The sequence below is a fragment of the Oenanthe melanoleuca genome, chromosome 4A, assembly GCF_029582105.1.
Source record: "Oenanthe melanoleuca isolate GR-GAL-2019-014 chromosome 4A, OMel1.0, whole genome shotgun sequence".
NCBI lineage: Eukaryota > Metazoa > Chordata > Aves > Passeriformes > Muscicapidae > Oenanthe > Oenanthe melanoleuca.
In genome coordinates, this window is record NC_079338.1 from 941692 (window position 1) to 959664 (window position 17973).

Here is a 17973-nt window from a genome sequence, read left to right on the forward strand (position 1 = left end):
GGGAATGCTGGCACGTGGGCAGAGCACACCTGGAGCTGGCACGTGCCAGGGGGGATTATCCACCTTGGCCAGGAGAACCAGGGCTGGGAGGGATCCCTGGGATTATTTTAATCTGCCCTTCACTGAGCGCTCGGCGGCTTTGCTCGTCCTGCTGGGGCTGGGATGGGCTTGGGGTGAGGTGGGGACACCCCAAGGGGTCTTCCCAAAAAGAATTCCCTAAGGGGAACGGAACCAGATCTCATTTCCAGATTCCTAGAAAACCTCCATTTTTAATTCCCAAAATAAAAACCCTCCAACATGAAAAAAAATCAGTTTTTTAATTCCTAAAATAAAACCCTCCAACATAAAAAAATTCCATTTTTTAATTCCCAAAATAAAAACCTTCCAACATTAAAAAAATCCATTTTAATTCCCAAAATACAAACCATCCAACATAAAAAAATCAATTTTTTATTCCCAAAAGAAAAACCCTCCAACATAAAAAAATTCCATTTTTTAATTCCCAAAAGAAAAACCCTCCAACATGAAAAAAATCCAAAAGGTTTTTTATCATTCCAGGTGATGGATGGTTGGGAATTATTATTATTATTATTATTATTATTATTATTATTATTATTATTATTATTATTATTACCTGAGGGGAAGATGTTCCTGCAAACCAAAAAAGGCAAAAAACCCAAAAAAAAAAAAAAAAAAAAAAAAAAAAAAAAAAAAAAAACCAAAACAAAAAAAAAAAAAAACAAAAAACACCAAAACAAAAAAAAAAACCCAAAAGATCAAAAAACCAAAACCAAATCAAACCAAACCAAAAAAAAATCCAGAAAAACACCCACAAAAAAACCCCAAAAAAAACCCCAAAAAAAACCAAAAAAAACACCCACAAAAAAACCCCCAAACCAACAAAAAAAAAAAAACACCCGAAAAATAAAAAACCAAACCCAAAAAACAAACAAAAAAAAACACAAAACAAAAAAAACCCAAATAAATTTAAAAAAAACCCAAACCAACCAACCAAACATACAAAAACTCCAAAAAATCAAAAAACCAAACCAAACTTAACAAAAAGAAAAAGAAAAAAAACCCAAAAAAACAAACAAAAAAAACCAGCAAAAAAAAAACCAAACCGAACCGAACAAACATACAAAAACCCCAAAAAATAAAAAAAACAAAACAAACCTAAAAAAAAAAAAAAAAATCAGAAAAAAACAGGAAAAAAAATCTCAAAAATTAAAAAAAAAAAAACAAAAACAAAAACAAAAAAAAAATAAAAATAAAAATAAAAATAAAAATAAAAATAAAAATAAAAATAAAAATAAAAATAAAAATAAAAATAAAAATAAAAATAAAAATAAAATAAAAAAACAACCAGGATAAACCCAAATCCTTCGGATTAGAGCCCGTCTGGCGCCGCCCCAGGAATCGCAGCCATTGTTCCCATCAGTCCCTAATTTGCTGTTAATGGAGAGTTTTAATCAAGGGCGAGGCTGAAGTGCCCTGGGGGGGCTCGGGGGGACGGGACGGGAAAAAAAAAAAAAAAAGTGACTTTTCAGGGGCAGAGAAAAGGGAGAAGTAAACAGGAAATTGTTTCGCAATCTCCTCTCCTGCCACAAACCCCAAAAAATCCCAGGAGAGGGAGAGGGAGAGAAGGTTTGCTCACTCCCAGGTTTGGATATCCCAGGTTCATTCCCAAATTCATTCCCAGATTTATTCCCAGGTTCATTCCCACGTTTGTTCATTCCCAGGTTTGGATATCCCAGGTTTGGATATCCCAGGTTTGGATATCCCAGGTTCATTCCCAAATTCATTCCCAGGTTCATTCCCAGGTTTGTTCATTCCCAGGTTTGGATATCCCAGGTTTGGATATCCCAGGTTCATTCCCAAATTCATTCCCAGGTTCATTCCCATGTTCATTCCCACGTTTGTTCATTCCCAGGTTCATTCCCAAGTTAATTCCCAGATTTATTCCCATGCTCATTCCCAGGTTTTTTTCCCTGGTTCATTCCCAGATTTGTTCATTCCCAGGTTTGGATATCCCAGGGTTTTTTCCAGGTTCATTCCCAGGTTTGTTCCCATGCTCATTCCCAGGGTCATTCCCAGGTTGTTCATTCCCTTCTTTTCCCCCTCTAGGTTCATTCCCAGTTTTGTTCATTCCCAGATTTGTTCCCAGGTTTGTTAATTCCCAGTTTTTTTCATTCCCAGATTCATTCCCAGGTTTTTTCCCCAGGTTTGTTCATTCCCAGGTTCATTCCCAGGTTTTTTTCCCAGGTTTATTCCCAGGTTTGGGTATCCCAGATTCATTCCCAGGTTTTTTCCCTGGTTTATTTCCAGATTTGGATATCCCAGTTTTTTCCCAGGTTCCTTCCCAGGTTCATTCCCAGATTTATTCCCACTTTCATTCCCAGGTTTTTTCCCCAGGTTTGTTCATTCCCAGGTTTGTCCCCAGATTCATTCCCAGGTTTGTTCATTCCCAGGTTAATTCCCAGGTTTTTGCCCAGGTTTATTCCCAGATTTTGATATCCCAGTTTTTGACCAGATTTATTTCTTTCCCAGATTTATTCCCACATTCATTCCCAGGTTTTTTCCCCAGGTTTGTTCATTTCCAGGTTCACTCCCAGGTTTATTCATTCCCAGATTTGTTCCCAGGTTTGTTCATTCCCAGTTTTTTATCCCAGGTTTGTCCCCAGATTCATTCCCAGGGACAATTCCACCATCCCAGGCTGCTCCAAACCCCCTCTTGCCTCTTGGATTTCCAGGGACCCAGGGGCAGCCCCAGCTGCTCTGGGAATTCCATCCCAGCCAGGAATTCCTCTCCTGGATCCAACATCTGGGGCGTGGAGTGGTCACTGTGCTCCTGGACATCCCAGATGAGATCAGCAGCTCCCAGATAATTAATTGGATCTTGGATGGAAGCTCTGGAGGGGGCTGGGAACAGCTGGAGCTCTTCCCTGCTGATCCATTTTTTTTGGTTGGTTTATTCTGTTTGTGGGGCTTCTTTTTTCTCTTTTTTCTCTTTTTTTTTTTTTTTTTTTTATTCCAAAGACCGAAATCAAATCAAACAAAAACCCCAAGCCATTATTTGAATAATTGGAGCTCGGTGCTGCTGGTTTAAAGGGATTTAACTCCAACCTAAAAGCCTGGAGTGCTGCAATTTCCTGATTAATTCTTCCCAATGAAAACAGGGATAAAGCCTCTCCTGGCCTCGCCCCTGCTCTCCCTGTGAACATTCCAAACTCTTCTGAAGTTGACTTAAATCCCACCAAGGGATTCCCAAGGCACATTCCCGTGTCCTGTTTGTCATTCCACCCATCCCAATGGAAGATTCTCCATCAGAGTGATCCCAAATTCCTTCCCCACCCACCCCCACCACCCCATTATTCCATTTTCCTCTTGTTTTTCCCCTTTCCTGGGCAATAAAAACCTTTTATCCCAACCTGGCCTCTTGGGAACATCCCATTATTCCATTATTTATATGTTTGGAATGAACCCTTGAGTCCATCCCTCCTTTTTTTTTTTCCTCCCTTAATAAGCTTTTAATCCATGCTGGAAGTTCAACAATCCCCCCCTTGGCTCCAGAATTTCCTTAAAAGCCTCTTGGATGGCCTTGATCCAAAAACCCTCAGGAAAATGGAATAACTGCTCTCCATTAGCCACAAATTTGTGGATTGAACACAAAACCAAGGGATTTATTTCCTCACCCCCATGTTTATTTGAAGGGTTTTAATTCTGCTTTTAATTATGATTTCAATTTTATTAACACACAGCCACAGCTCCTAAATGGAATTTGCAAATGTGCTCAGGTAAACCATTTATTCCATGGGAAAAAAAAAAAAAAAAAAAAAAAAAAAGGCACATTTGGGATTAATTATGACTGGTGCCAAATTGGCCATTAATGAAGCTTTAGGATTAATTAGAACCAGGTGCAAATTTTTTTTTTTTTTTTTTTTCACAGGAAGGGCAGAAAACAGTGCAGAAAATCCCTTTTTTTTTAGTAAAAAATGTGTTTATTCCTGCAGCTCCCATATGGAACATCCCTTTCCAACAATATTTCAGGATTAAGGGTAATTTTCACCTCCCTCTCCACGTTGTGTTAATGGATTTCCAGGGAAAACTCCAATAGCAACCAGGCAGAGTTGCCTCATTCCAGCCCCTTTTGCTTCCAACAAAAGCCATGGAATTAATAAAGAATTTGGGAACGACTCCAGCCTTTCCCTCCTTCCCTACAAGCAGAAAAAAGGTTGTTGATCCCATTTTCCAGCTGAGGCTTTCCAGGATGGAGAGCAAGGAATATTCCCAAGGTGACTCCTTTGATTTTTCCAGTGGAAAAAACTCCAGGGGCTTGATCTGATCCCAAATCCCAGGACATTGCTTTGTCCCTGCTCATCTTGGATTAAAATTCCCTTTCCAACAATTCCCAGTTTTTGCTGGGACATCTCTTGCTGAAATTGGGATGGGGTTGAGCTGGAGAATTTTTCCATGGATTAAGGAGGAGTCAGGTTACTGCTGGCTTTCCAAAAGGCAGGAAATGTTGGGAGGAGCCCAGATATTTTGGAAAAACCTGGCTGGGCTCCTGGCACATCCGAGGGGAAAATCCCAGGGAATGATTTTTCATGGGACAGAACCACAGTGCTCGTTTTCCTGGCATCCCTCTCCAGTGGGGGCCTGGATGTGGAACACCAGAATTCCATGATCTTGGAGTATGGATCCAGATTCTCTTGTGGGTGTGTGGGTGTGGATGTGGAACACCAGAATTCCATGATCTTGGAGTATGGATCCTGACCCACACATGGATGTGTTGGTGTGGATATGGAACTCCAGAATGTCATGATTTTGGAGCAGGATCCAGACCCACATGTGCATGTGGATGTGGAACACCCAAATTCCATTATTTTGGAGCAGAATCCAGACTCACATGTGGATGTGGGACACCAGAATTCCATGATTTTGGAGCATGGATCCAAGACCTACATCTGGGTGTGTAGGTGTGGATGTAGAACACCAGAATTCCATGATCTTGGAGCAGAATCCAGACCCACACATGGATGTGTTGGTGTGGATATGGAACTCCAGAATTCCATTATTTTGGAGCATGGGTCCAGATCCACATGTGGATATGGATGTGGAACACCAGAATTCCGTGATCTTGGAGCAGAATCCAGACCCACACATGGGTGCATAGCTGTGGATGTGGAGTACCAGAATTCCATGATTTTGGAGCATGGATCCAGACTCATGTGGGTGTGGATATGAAATACCAGAATTCCACGATTTTGGAGCGTGGATCCAGACCCACATTTGGTTGTGGAACACCAGAATTCCACGATTTTGGAGCGTGGATCCAGACCCACATTTGATAGTGGATCACCAGAATTCCACGATTTTGGAGCATGGATCCAGACTTACATGTGGATATGGAGCTCCAGAATTCCATGATTTTGAAGCAGAATCCAGACTCACATGTGGGTGTGGAAAACCAGAATTCCACGATTTTGGAGCGTGGATCCAGACCCACATTTGGTAGTGGATCACCAGAATTCCACGATTTTGGAGCAGGATTCAGACTCTTTTTTGGTTGTGGATGTGGAACACCAGAATTCCACGATTTTGGAGCGTGGATCCAGACCCACATTTGATTGTGGATCACCAGAATTCCATGATTTTGGAGCGTGGATCCAGACCCAAACCTTCTCCTTTGTTTCCAGGTCCCATTGTGCGAGGCCAACTCTCCAGGCAGCTCTCCAGGCACTGCAGCCTTCCAGGTAAATCCATGGGAAAGGAAATCCTGGGAAAAACCTGGGAGTGGGTGAAGGAGGAACCCCAAACATCTGAGTTTCAGCATTCCCTGTGATCCCCAAGCATCCCAGAGCTTGGTGGCTCATCCATGGAATATCCCCAAGCCACTGTGTTCTGGGTTTGAGGCTGGATTCCTCAAAGTTCCCTTTGAAATCTTCCCAAACCCTGGGAAGCAGCGAGTGAAATTTGAAATAAAACAGGAATAATGAATTTTTTCCTGGAGCAGAGCACAGGCAGGCAGCATGTGGGAGGATTTTTGTGATCCCTGGGGTGAGGGAAAACCAGGACAGAGCAGCTCCTCTGTCCCAGGGATTAACCCAAAATCCCAGAGGTGCTGGAAGAGGAAGAAATTTCCGGAAAGCTCCGCCAAGGTGTGCAAAGCTGTGGAAGGAGCAAAACCTCCCTGGGCTCCTGGAGCTGCTCCAGCCCCTCCTCCTCCCCCCAATCCTATTAGAATTAGAGGGATAGAGCTATAAGAGGAAAAGTCCATCCCCAGGGCAGCACTGGCAGCTTTAAATCTTTAATAAGCACCAGCTGCAGGTCGGCACGTGGAAAAATGGGAATCCAGCGCCCTGGAGCTCTGCTGGAATCTTTGGGAATACCTGGAGCTGTGCAAATGGAATGAGGGAGTTTCAGCTTTGCTCTTATTGTGCAGAAAAATCTTTCCCTTTCCACTCCAAGCAGATTTCCCGTGTTCTGTCTGGATGCTGTTGTGCCCAAAATGTTTTGGGATGTCCCACTGGGATGGAATTCAGCTGGAATTCCCTCCTCCAGGATTTTGGGGTTTGACTGGGTGCAAAACCAGCTGCTCTGGGATATTCATTGGGATTAGGAATGGGAAGTTTCCATCTGCACTGGTGGTGACCACAGAGCCTCTGAGTGAAGCTGGTGGTCCTGGGAAGAGCCAGGAATGGCCACAATTAATGAGGGAGGCCTCATTTATTAATTAATTAATGGGCATCCTGCTTCCCTCTCCTAGAAGCTGCACCTTCTTCTGGATCATAATGGATCCTGGAGCTCCAGCCTGGCCAGGCTGGCTCGGGGTGAATTCCTGCTCTCCTGGCAGCCACTGAACACTGAATCCTGCTCAGCTCTGGGATTTTGGGAGCTGGAGCCATTCCCAGCTCCATCCCCTGCTTCCCATGGCTGGGTGGAGCAGGATTTTTATCCCAAATCAGGGCTCTGGAAGAGCAGGGTTAGGTGGGATATTGGGATAAATTCCTGGATAGAATTCCCAGAGAAGCTGTGGCTGCCCCTGGATCCCTGGGAGTGTCCAAAGCCAGGCTGGAGCTGCTTGGATCAGCCTGGGACAGTGGAATTGTCCTGGGTGATCATTCTGGGTGATGATTCCATGATTCCCTGCCTGCCTGGTGGGAAGAGCTGTGGAATTGGAGCATCCATGGCACTCCAGCTCTCAGTCATGGAGAGGCAAATCCCCCGGATGGGGCAGGAACTGCAGCTGGATCCATCCATTTGTGTGGCAAATGGAAGTCTGGAAATGTCAGGGAAAAAAAAAAAAATATGGAAAACTGAAGCATTAATCCCAATGTGGAATGAACACTTTGCATTCCTTCAGTTTGTAAATCCATGTAAATGAGGCAAAAAAAGGAAAGCGAGGGATAGAAAGGTTTAGGAGAAAGGTTTAGGAGAAAGATTTAGGAAAAACATGAGGAGCAGCAATTCCTGGTGGGAAATGTGGGATGTGGCACTGCCCAAAGCTCAAGGGTCACCCCAAGAAGGGTTTGGGATTTTCCTGATCATTCCTCAGCCTGGGCACCCAGCGTGGAGCTCTGGGAATTGCTGTGGATTCTCTTCCCATCCACCACATTCCCTCTGCAGCATTCCCTTCCTGATTTTCTCCTTTGGGTGTTGATTTTTAGGAAGCTCCTGGCTCAGCCTTCCCGTTCCCGAGCCTTTGGAACCAGAGCAGAACCCCAAAAAACCCATGTCCTCTTCTGAGCCCATCCTGGACCTCAAGGGAGACACGGAGGAAGCACTTCCAGGTGAGAACTGGGACTTCCAGGTGGGAATCAGCATTTCCAGGTGGGAATTGGCACTTCCAGGTGAGAATTGAGACTTCCAGGTGGGAATTAAAACTTCCAAGTGGGAATTGGCACTTCTGGATGGGAACCAGAACTTCCAGATTAGAATCAGCATTTCCAGGTGGGAATCAGCATTTCCAGGTGGGAATCAGCATTTCCAGGTGGGAATCAGCATTTCCAGGTGGGAATTGGCACTTCTGGATGGGAACCAGAACTTCCAGATTAGAATCAGCACTTCCAGTTGGGAATCAACTGGATTGATTCCCAACTGGAATCAATCATCAATCATGGGAATCAGCATTTCCAGGTGGGAATTAAAATTTCCAAGCGGGAATTGGCACTTCCAGATGGGAACCAGAACTTCCAGATGGGAATCAGCATTTCCAGGTGGGAATTGGCACTTTCAGGTGAGAACTGAGACTTCCAGGTGGGAATTAACATTTCCAAGCAGGAATTGGCACTTCCAGATTAGAACCAGCACTTCCAGGTGGGAATTAGCATTCCAGGTAGGAACCAGCACTTCCAGGTGAGAACTGGGACTTCTAAATGGGAACCAGCACTTCCAGATTAGAACCAGCACTTCCAGGGTAGAATCAGCCCTTCCAGTTGGGAATCAGCATTTCCAGGTGGGAATCAGCATTTCCAGTTGGGAATTAGCATTTCCAGGTGGGAACCAGCACTTCCAGTTGGGAATTAGCATTTCCAGGTCAGACACAGCTCAGGCTCACCGGGAGCTTCTCCTCTTGGAAGAATTCTTGGCAAAACTTTGCCGTCCATGCAATCCCAATAAACAGGCAGGTCTTAGAATCATGGAATACTTTAAATGGGAAAAGACTCCCAAGATCATTCCCAAGTGTGGCACTAACCCTTGTCCCCAAAAGCCACATCACCAGGGATTTTAAATCCTTCCAGGAATGGGAGCTGCTCCTGGACTGGAAAAACTTTTTGGGGAATAAAGGGTTCATCCAAAGGGATTTTAAATCCCTCCAGGAATGGGAACTGTGCCTGGACTGGAAAAACTTTTTGGGGAATAAAGGGTTTATCCAAAGGGATTTTAAATCCCTCCAGGAATGGGAAAGCTGCTTTTGAGCCCTCCCACCGCAGCCAGATGTTGTGCTCCCATCATCCCAGGGCTCTGTGCCATCACCGGGATCTGACCTCGGCTGCCTGGATCCGTCGTAATTCCCAGCCCAGCCATGAGGCTGGAGTGGCTGCTCTGGAAAAGCCGCAGGGAATCGAGTGCTCTGGCAAAGCCTTGGCTGCACTTCCAGGGACATCCCGCAGCTCCTCCCGCCCATCCCATCCCTGAACCCCAAAGGATTTGGGGAGGGGATGCAGGGAAAAGGAAAACTGGGCGTGGAGAGAAGGCAGAGAGAGCTGGGAGACTTCAGAGAGGGAATTTGGGAGACTTCAGAGAAAATTTAGGAGACCTGGGAAGGGGGTTTAGGAGATTTTGGAGATGGAATTTGGGAGATTTCAGAGAGGGAATTTGGGAGACCTTTGGAGAAGGAATTTGGGACACTTCAGAGAGGGAATTTGGGAAACTTTGGAGAGGGATTTTGGGAGATTTCAGAGAGAGAATCTGGGAGAACTTTGGATGGGGGATTGGGAGACTTCAGAGAGGGAATTTGGGAAACAGAGAGGGGGATTTGGGAGACCTTTGGAGATGGGATTTGTTGTTGTTTTCCCCATTTTCCTGGGAATGCCAGAACTGGAGCAGATTAGAGCAGATGTTCGATTAATCAGCGTCAGGGAATATCCACTGCTAAATGTGTGTATTTCATATATATGGATAAAAATAAACAGGGGGAAAAAAAAAAATACTTGGGCTGCGCAGATCCACAAGAAACAGACAGCAGAGCTCCCAAAAAAAAAAAAAAAAAAAAAAAAAAAAAAAAAAAAAACCAGAGAAGGGAATGTTTTGGAAACAAGAACAGCTGCACAGGGGATGGGTTGAATTGCAGGAATCAACTGTGATGAAAGCAGCCAAAATTCCAGCCCCAAACAGCGCTCCCCTCGCTCAGCTTTTGGGCGTGGGCCCTGCCAGCTCCAGGGAGGGCAGGAAATCGGGAAAATCGGGAGGAATGGGAGATGAAAGGCGCCCTGGGATGAACCAGGAGCGGTAATTAGGTGCTGATGGATATCGGCTCGCTCGGGGGGTGGGGTGGCGAGGCTGATTTAGATCCCAGCGGGAGCTGGCCGGGAATTAAAGGCACAAAAAGCTCGGGCGGGTTTGTTCCAGCTCCGAGGGATTGAAGCGCTGGATAACAAAAGGTGGCAGGAGTTTCGATCTCCATCTGTCAGTCCTGACACGCAGGCGGATTTAAAGGCTGGAAAGGTCGGAATTGCTCAGCATCCCGTGCTCGGGAGTCGTGGAATTGAATCCCAGACTGGTTTGGGTTGGAGGGGGATTCAAAGGTCACCTCATCCCCCCCACCCGTGCCATGGCAGGGACACTTTCCACTGTCCCTGGGACACCTCCAGGGATGAGGCAGCGCAGCCCCGGATCCAGGCTGGAGCCATTCCCGCATTCCAGCCATTCCTGTGGGTATCCACCAGCGCTCAGCAAACCCTGATCTCATTTAGATGAAGGATCTCCAGGGCATTTCCTGCAGTCACGTTGTCCCTACATGGAGCGAGATCCTGCAAGAGCAAAAATCCTGATTAAACTGGCACATTCCCAGAGCAGCCCCTGGATCCCGGGAGTGTCCAAGGCCAGGCTGGGCAGGATTTGGAGCAGCCTGGCATAAAGAATTCCCTGCCATGGAATGGGATGAGCTTTGAGGCCCCTCCCAACCCAAACCGTTCCAGGACTTCACGATCCCCATAAAAGATGGAATTGTGAGCACATCTCCCGTAATTCCTGCAATTCCCAACCTTTTCCTCGCAGAGGACCTGGGAGGAGCAGGGGAGCAGAGCTCCTGCCCACCGGGGGACATTCCAGGGAGGGGAAAACCCACGGAGCAGACGGGACCCAGGGCAGCAGGTACCAGTGCCCAGCTTTCCTCCACCTGCACCTTCCTCCAAGAAACCTCAGAAAAATCCCCCAAACCCCTGATCCCACCTTGCCTCCTCCTGGCAGCACCTGTAAGATGGAGGAAAATCTGGATTTCTCTTTTCAAGCTGCCTTTTGCTGTTGGGATTTTTAAATTTTTTTTTTCCCCCAGCTTCTTGCTGAGCTTTTCCAACAGTAGGAATGGATGACAAAAGGAGAATCCAGGGAGAGCTGGGCTGGGTTTTCTGCTGTCTGTGCCACGAGTTTGGGGCTCCAACAGCTCTCTGCACCTGAGCTTGGTGAAGGAAGGGAAAGGGAAAGGGAAAGGGAAAGGGAAAGGGAAAGGGAAAGGGAAAGGGAAAGGGAAAGGAAAGGAAAGGAAAGGAAAGGAAAGGAAAGGAAAGGAAAGGAAAGGAAAGGAAAGGAAAGGAAAGGAAAGGAAAGGGAGAAGGAAAAGGAGAAGGAAAGGGAGAAGGAAAGGAAAGGGAGAAGGAAAGGAAAGGGAGAAGGAAAAAGAGAAGAAAGAGGAAAAGGATCCTGGAGCCCGCTGGGGTGCAAGCAGCACATCCCTGATTTGGGATCGCCCAGGAATGAGGGAGCTGAGGGATGGAAGCAGCAAACCCAGAGCTGCGAGCCCGGGCCGCAGCTCCTGTCCCTGTCCCAGCGCTGTCCCCGAGCCGCAGGGTGGGGACACTGTGTGCTCGCCACGGAACCGCCGGTAATTGCCCGCAGCAGGATCCCAGCGGGGCGGCTCGGGAACATCGCTGCTGAGCCTAATTGCGGCTCTGAAGCGGCAGCAGCGGTCAGGGAAAATCTGTGGGGGAAAGGATGGGGGGAAAAAATCAGCCGGGCTCATCCCTTTCCTCAGAGGGACACTCGGGATTGGGGGGTGTGCGTGGATCACCCGAGGGGTGACACCCCTCAAAGTTCCAAATGTGAGGAGAGAGGAAGGTGAGGGAAAAATGGGATGTTGGTCCAAAGCTACAGGAAAGAGGAGCTGCTGGAATAAACCCAGAGAAATCCATGGGGCTGCTGGGATAAACCCAGAGAAATCCAGGGAGCTGCTGGGATAAACCCAGAGAAATCCAGGGAGCTGCTGGGATAAACCCAGAGAAATCCAGGGAGCTGCTGGGAGAGCTGGAGAGGAGAAGGATCCAGCAGAGCTCAGGGTCTCAAGGGGCTCCAGGAGAGCTGGAGAGACAAGGGCTGGAGGGACAGGGCACAGGGGATGGGCAGGGATGGATTTTGGGATTTTGGGCAGGGATTCCTGGCTGGGCTGTGGCTGCCCCTGGATCCCTGGCAGTGCCCAGACCAGGCTGGACATTGGGGTTGGAGCACCCTGGACAGTGGGAGGTGTCCCTGCCCTGGCAGGGGTGGCACTGGATGGCATTTAAGGTTCTTTCCCACCCAAACCATTCCAGGATTTCTGAGAGGAATTTTAGGGATGTGAGTTTGTAGCTGGCACCAGCCAGAGCACCCAAAGGAGATCAGGATGGTGGGAATTGAGGAATATTCAGGAGCCATTCCCTGAAAACCTGGATTTGATGTCAGCCTGGTGACCTGAACAGTTCTCTGTGCCTCAGACAGAAATAATGGGATGTAAAATGGAAAACTTTGGAAAATAAATGTTATCCTGAAGCAGCCACAGTCATGGGATGCTGGAGAGGAACTGAAGGATTTGAATTCATTCCCCAGCTCAGCTGAATTCCTCCTGGGAATCTGGGTCCTTAAATTCCCCAGCCTCAGCTCCACGTTTCCCAAAAAGCAGCTCCCAGGTTCACAGATAAGATGATTAAAGCAGCTTCCTCCCATCACTCAAAGAATTTGGGGCAAAGATTCATCCCTGTAACTTCCCAGAGAGATTTGCCAAAGAAAATCCAGCCTTCCAGGGTTCTGCTCTCTGACAGATGACATTCCTGCTCCCCACCTCCAGAGGCTCAGCAAATGTCAAAAGAGGAGGAAGGAAAAGGGGAAAATAAATCCAAGCCTGTCCTTACAGAAGTTTTTAAGGAAAAGGAAAATTCCCCTTTTTTTTCAGCTTCTGTGCAGGGGGCAAATGTAGGGTGGGGGTTTTAAATAGGAATTGTTTATTCCTTGTTTTGTGTCTCTGCCACCAGGAGTATTTTTAAAATAATTCCCAGCAGGTTTTTTCATTCCTCTCATCTCCTTCAGCTTCCTCAGCTCCCTGAGCACCCTCATCTTCCTCATCTCCTTCATCTCTCTACTGTCCATCTCTCTCATTTCCCTCCTCTCCCTAAGCTCCCTCATCTTCCTCATCTTCTTCATCTTCCTCATCTCCATCCTCTATCTTCTTCATCGCCCTCGTTTCCCTTCTCTCTTTCACCTCCTTCATCTTCCTCACTTCCTTCATCTCCCTCATCGCCCTCATCTTCCTCATTTTCCTCATCTCTCATCTCCCTCCTCTCCCTCAGCTCCTTCATCTTCCTCACCTCTTTCATCTCTTTCATCTCCTTCATCTCCCTCATCTCCCTCATCTCCTCATCTTCCTCATCTCTCATCGCCCTCCACTCCCTCAGCTCCTTCATCTTCCTCATCTCCCTCATCTTCCTCATTTTCCTCACCTCTTTCATATTCCTCATCTCCTTAATCTCCTTCATTTCTCTCATCTTCCTCATCTCCTTCATCTCCCTCATTGCCCTTGTCTTCCTCATTTCCCTCATCTTCCTCATCTCCCTCATTTCCCTCATCTTCCTCGTCTCTCTCATCTCCTTCATCTCCCTCATCTCCCTCATTTCCCTCACCTCCCTCCTCTCTCTCATCCCCTTCCTCTCCCTCCTCTCCCTTCTCTCCCTCCTCTCACTGCTCTTTTTCCCTCCCCAGCCCTGGAGGAACCAAAGCAGAGCCCCAGGACGAGGCAGGACCCTCCTGACTCCGGCAACTCCGGACCCCCCACCCCAGCTCCACCCCCGGCCGAGCCCACCCCTGGCAGGGACACTGAGGAGGAGGATCCCAGCCCCACCAACTCCCTGCCATGGCCAGAAGCTCCTGAGGAACTCCCAGCCCGCCCCAACACCCTGGACTTCTCCAAGTCGCTGAAGAAGCTGGAGGAGGTGAAGCAGGCGGGGCAGCGGCGGGGCAGCGAGCGGGCAGCGGTCAAGGAGAACGGCCTGGGGGTCACTGTGGCCACCAGCACGGCCACCAGCACGGCCAGCAGCACGGCCACCAGCGAGGAGCACCGAGCCCTGCAGTCAGAGCTGGGCAAGTGCATCGAGGAATTCCGCAGGATCAAGATCCCCGTCGCTTTTCCCAACAAGAAGAGGCAGTGGCAGAGCGAGCTGTTAAAGAAGTACCAGCTGTGAGAGGGGGTCCCACGGCAGGGAATGAGGTTCTCCAGCTGTTCCAGCTGTGGCACAGCTGTGGCTGCCACGAGGAGGAGCAGAGGCGGCTCCTGAAGCCCATGCAGATGTTGGAAGGGTCTCAAGCCTGTTCCATCGAGGGGATGCTCCGTGTCCTCAGAGGCACAGGCACAGCTGGAGGGAGCAGGAAGAGGAAGGATGGCCAGGGTGATGGTCAGGACCAGCAGAAATTCCCACATTTCTGAATTTCCCTGGCGTTTCCAACAATAAAATCGAGTTTGTGTCCAAAATGAGCTCCAGTCTCAAAGATATGGGAATTAGGAATAACAGTTCTTTACCAGGAAAATTAAAATAGCAATGCAGTATTACACAGAACAATCCCAACCCTGCCAGAGTCAGAATCCAAGCTGACACCCGTCAGTCAGTCAGGGTGTTGGCACAGTCCCATTCAATGGTGGCTGCATCCTCCTGCAGGGGCAGATGTGGTTCAGCTGGAGCAGTGCTCCTGGAGAAGGTGCAGTTTCCTCTGAAGCTCCAGGGATGATGTGGAAAGGTCTGGTTTTCCTCTGGAATCCAGTGGAAAGAAGGTGCCTTGGTGTCCAAAATGTCAGTTTTTATCTGGGTAGGAAAGGCTTGGCTCCTCCCCTGGCTGGAGCATCTCCCAGTGGGATGATGGAATTTTATCAGTCATGCCCTGGGACTCACTGGCCATGAACAGGAGATATCTCCTGGAGGGAGGATGGGCTGTGGGAAGATAAAGATGATTGCCCAGCTGGTTTAAAGATGGCCCATTAACAGGAGATATCCCACGGAGATCAGGATCACTGCTTCACCTGGTTTAACAGCTGGTGATAGAATCCACACTTTTGGTATTTCACATCCTGCATTGCAACCCAAGACATCCTGGAAATCAGGGAGAGGAATTCCGAGTTTAGACAGAGCCTGAGACAGGATTGGGAACTGGGAATTCCTGCTGTTGATCCTCTGGGCGATGCTGGAAGCCTTGAGTGCTCTTTTCCTCCTTCCCATGATGTTTCCCACCTGCTGAAGGTTTGGGAACAGCTCCTGACAGGTCCATGCAGAGATTCCTGCCGGGAATTTGGTGCTGGGAAGGGGCAGGGATGGGAAATCAGCAGGACCCAGCTCCTTCCCAAGGGAATGAACCCCCCTGGATTGATTTCCCTCAGCTTTCCTGGGGCAGCAGGAAGCCTTTAATTATTACCCAGTGACAGTGTTCCCTTAATTGAATGTCATTATCCCTTAATTAATTAAACACCAATTAATTACCTGGAACATTGCATGACACGCAGCAAATGCCATCGGCTGCTGGAGACAGAATAATTTAAACCTGGCCCAGATAATAATGAGCAGGAATCGTCCAGCAAAGGAAACAAGAAGGATTTTATTTCCCTTGGGATCTGTGGGGGAAAAAAAAAACATTTCCAGCCAAATCCCTCCAGGGAAGCTGGAAGAGTTTTGCTTTTCAAGCGTGGCATCACCCCTGGATTCCAAGCTAAAATTCCAGCGGCTCCTTTCACAGGATTCCACAAAGGAATTGGGATATTCCATGGGGATAAATGTGGTTGCCTCACTTGGCTGTGAAGTATTTGGATTTGGTGGATTTTTCATGCAGGAAAATTGATTTTTTTTTTTTTTTGGTTGGTTGGTTGATTGGTTCGTTGGTTGGTTTTTTCTTTTTGGGGTTGATTTGGGTTTTTTTTGTTTGTTTTTTTTTGTTTTGTTTTGTTTTGGGGTTTTTTTTGTTTTGTTTTGTTTTTGGGTGGTTTTTTTTTGTTGTTTTTTTTGGGGGGGTTTTGTTATTTTTTGTTTTGTTTTGTTTTTTGCTTTTTTGGTTTTTTTTTTTTTTTTTTTTTGTTAATTTTTGGTTTGGTTTTTTTTCTGAGCAAATTTCAGTAACAGATCTGAGCTTCCCAATCTGCTGGTTCAGGATAAATCCCTCCCAAACCAGCACAGGCTGGATCCTCTTCTCCCTTTAGGAACTCTGCTTTCCCAGCTGGAATAAAACCCAATTTTTCCTTTTTTTTGGGGGGGGGCATTTCGCGACAAAACCCCCCCACACGCTGAGAACAAATCCTGGGAGAGGGGACAGGACATTCCTGCTTTTCCCAGGATCCCGCCCAGCCCCGCAGGGGTTAAATCCCTGGGGATGCTCTGCCAGCCAAGCGCGGTAATAACCGAGCTCGGAGAGCCGGGAGGGGGATTGGAAACGGATTAGGTTTGATTTTAAACCAGCACGAAAGGCTGGAGCAGCTCCAGAGAGGCGAGACACGGGCACATGGAATAGGAAAAGGAATTCTGCTCTTCCCGAAGGATCCCCCTGGATAAATATTTCTGTTTTCAAACGCCTCCATCGCAGCCGAGCGCCAGATTTTTATCTCTTATCTCTCTTTTAGGGCTGCCTGGTCCTTTCTCCAGGCTCCAGGAAGCTCCAGCTGCCAGCAGGAAAATCCATCCAGTGAAAGGGAAAATTGGGGATGGGGCTCGGGGGGAGCAATTCCCAGAGTTTTATCCCCCTCAGGAGTGTTTCTGGAATCAGCAGGGCTGGGAAGGGCGACAGAGGGAAAATTGGGATGAACTTTAGGGTCTCTTCCCACCCAAACTATTTAAGGATCCCTTTGTTTGGTGCCCCCAGAGCAGGAATGGCTTAAGAGGGAATTCCTGGAATATTCAGCACCCAGCTCTTCAGAACTGTTCATTCCCATGTCCAAAAAGTGGGATCAGAACCATTCCTGGGGCAGGAGGAAAGGATCCCAGCTCTGCTTTAACCCATCTGGGCCTTTCATCGATCCCAATGTTCTCCCAGAGGGAATCTGCAGCCTCAGCTCCAGCAAATAAACCCATTTTTAACTCCCCTGCAGTTCCTTTGATTCATGCCTCTTTTCCAATTACTGGGAGATGAAAATCAGGGTCGATGGATTTTTCTGGGAGCTCTAAATCAGGGGAGAGCTTTGTGTTAAAGAGAAAAACCTGGATGTGACCAAGATGGGCAGGAAAAGGCTCCGAGGTGGGGACAGAGAGCCCAAACTGGGAATAATGGACAGGGAACTGAAATTTCAAAAAAAATCCCAAGTTTCCAGCAGCACCTGCAGGCAAGAGGGGGAGCCCAGCAGGAGCAGCTCCAGGAGTGATGGATGGAGCTCAGCAGGAGAGAGGGAAGAGGGATTTGGTGTCTGCATGGAAGGGACTGGATCACCTCATCCCTGCTTTAGTAACACCAGGAAAATCCAGCAGGACTTTGCCTGCACGAGGAAAACTTATTATGGGTTCTAATGAACCCCCTGCAGGGAAATGAAACTGTTTGGGGTGTTTTTTTATATTTATAAAAATTATTTTGTGGTGATGAACAGCTCTGTTTTCCTGGGATTCGCCTCACCAGGCCAAGGCCAAAACTTCTCTCTGTTTTTCCAGAGGGTTTCCTGCTCTTCCCTTATCCCTGCTCTTTGCTGTCCCCATTTCTCTGTGGAAAAGGCCTTGGAGCCTCATCCCAAAGTTTCCCATGAAATCTCCTCAGGAGGTGGAAAAAATCCCTGCAGAGGAAAAAAAAAAAAACCACTGAGGACAGACAGAGACCCCAGATCCTGGTTAAATCTGATTATTTTCCTGCTTATTGCTGCGTAATTCTGCAGCAATTCCACATCTCCCACAGGAAAAAAACAAGGGAAATTAGGATGAGGAGGTGCAGAGGGATCTGGCTGCCATTAAAATGCAGGGACAGCCCCACTGCAGAGGAATTAAATAATGCTCGCTCAGAAGATGAGGAAGCATTTCTGGAGCAGCCATGGAAAACTTGCCAGGAAGTTTTCAGCAG

The 17973-nt window shown here is 47.5% G+C and overlaps 1 protein-coding gene across 13 annotated transcripts; it reads left to right on the forward strand.

Moving 5' to 3' along the window:
• Positions 1-1522: 1522 nt before the first annotated feature.
• On the forward strand, positions 1523-17018 carry LOC130253015 (uncharacterized). Of its 13 annotated transcripts, none has more exons than XM_056491215.1 (6): positions 1523-1647; positions 1958-2022; positions 2293-2455; positions 2644-5756; positions 7671-7793; positions 13669-14715. In XM_056491215.1, exons 4-6 carry the CDS (start codon positions 5576-5578, stop codon positions 14145-14147), a joined length of 783 nt encoding a protein of 260 aa, XP_056347190.1. In that variant the 5' UTR covers positions 1523-1647; positions 1958-2022; positions 2293-2455; positions 2644-5575; the 3' UTR covers positions 14148-14715. The 13 variants fall into 13 exon arrangements, 11 of the variants coding, with proteins under 11 accessions (XP_056347190.1, XP_056347192.1, XP_056347196.1 ...); XM_056491217.1 differs by having other exon boundaries at positions 2673-5756; XM_056491221.1 differs by lacking the exon at positions 1523-1647 and having other exon boundaries at positions 2011-2061; positions 2432-2455.
• Positions 17019-17973: the final 955 nt, after the last annotated feature.

Excerpts from the sequence above, each read along its gene's own strand:
- LOC130253015 (XM_056491213.1), top strand. The coding sequence starts at position 5,576 with ATGTGGAACACCAGAATTCCACGATTTTGGAGCGTGGATCCAGACCCA. Across the intron at positions 5,757-7,670 it reads CAGGCACTGCAGCCTTCCAG|GAAGCTCCTGGCTCAGCCTT; the intron begins GTAAATCCATGG and ends GTTGATTTTTAG. Across the intron at positions 7,794-10,722 it reads CACGGAGGAAGCACTTCCAG|AGGACCTGGGAGGAGCAGGG; the intron begins GTGAGAACTGGG and ends TTTTCCTCGCAG.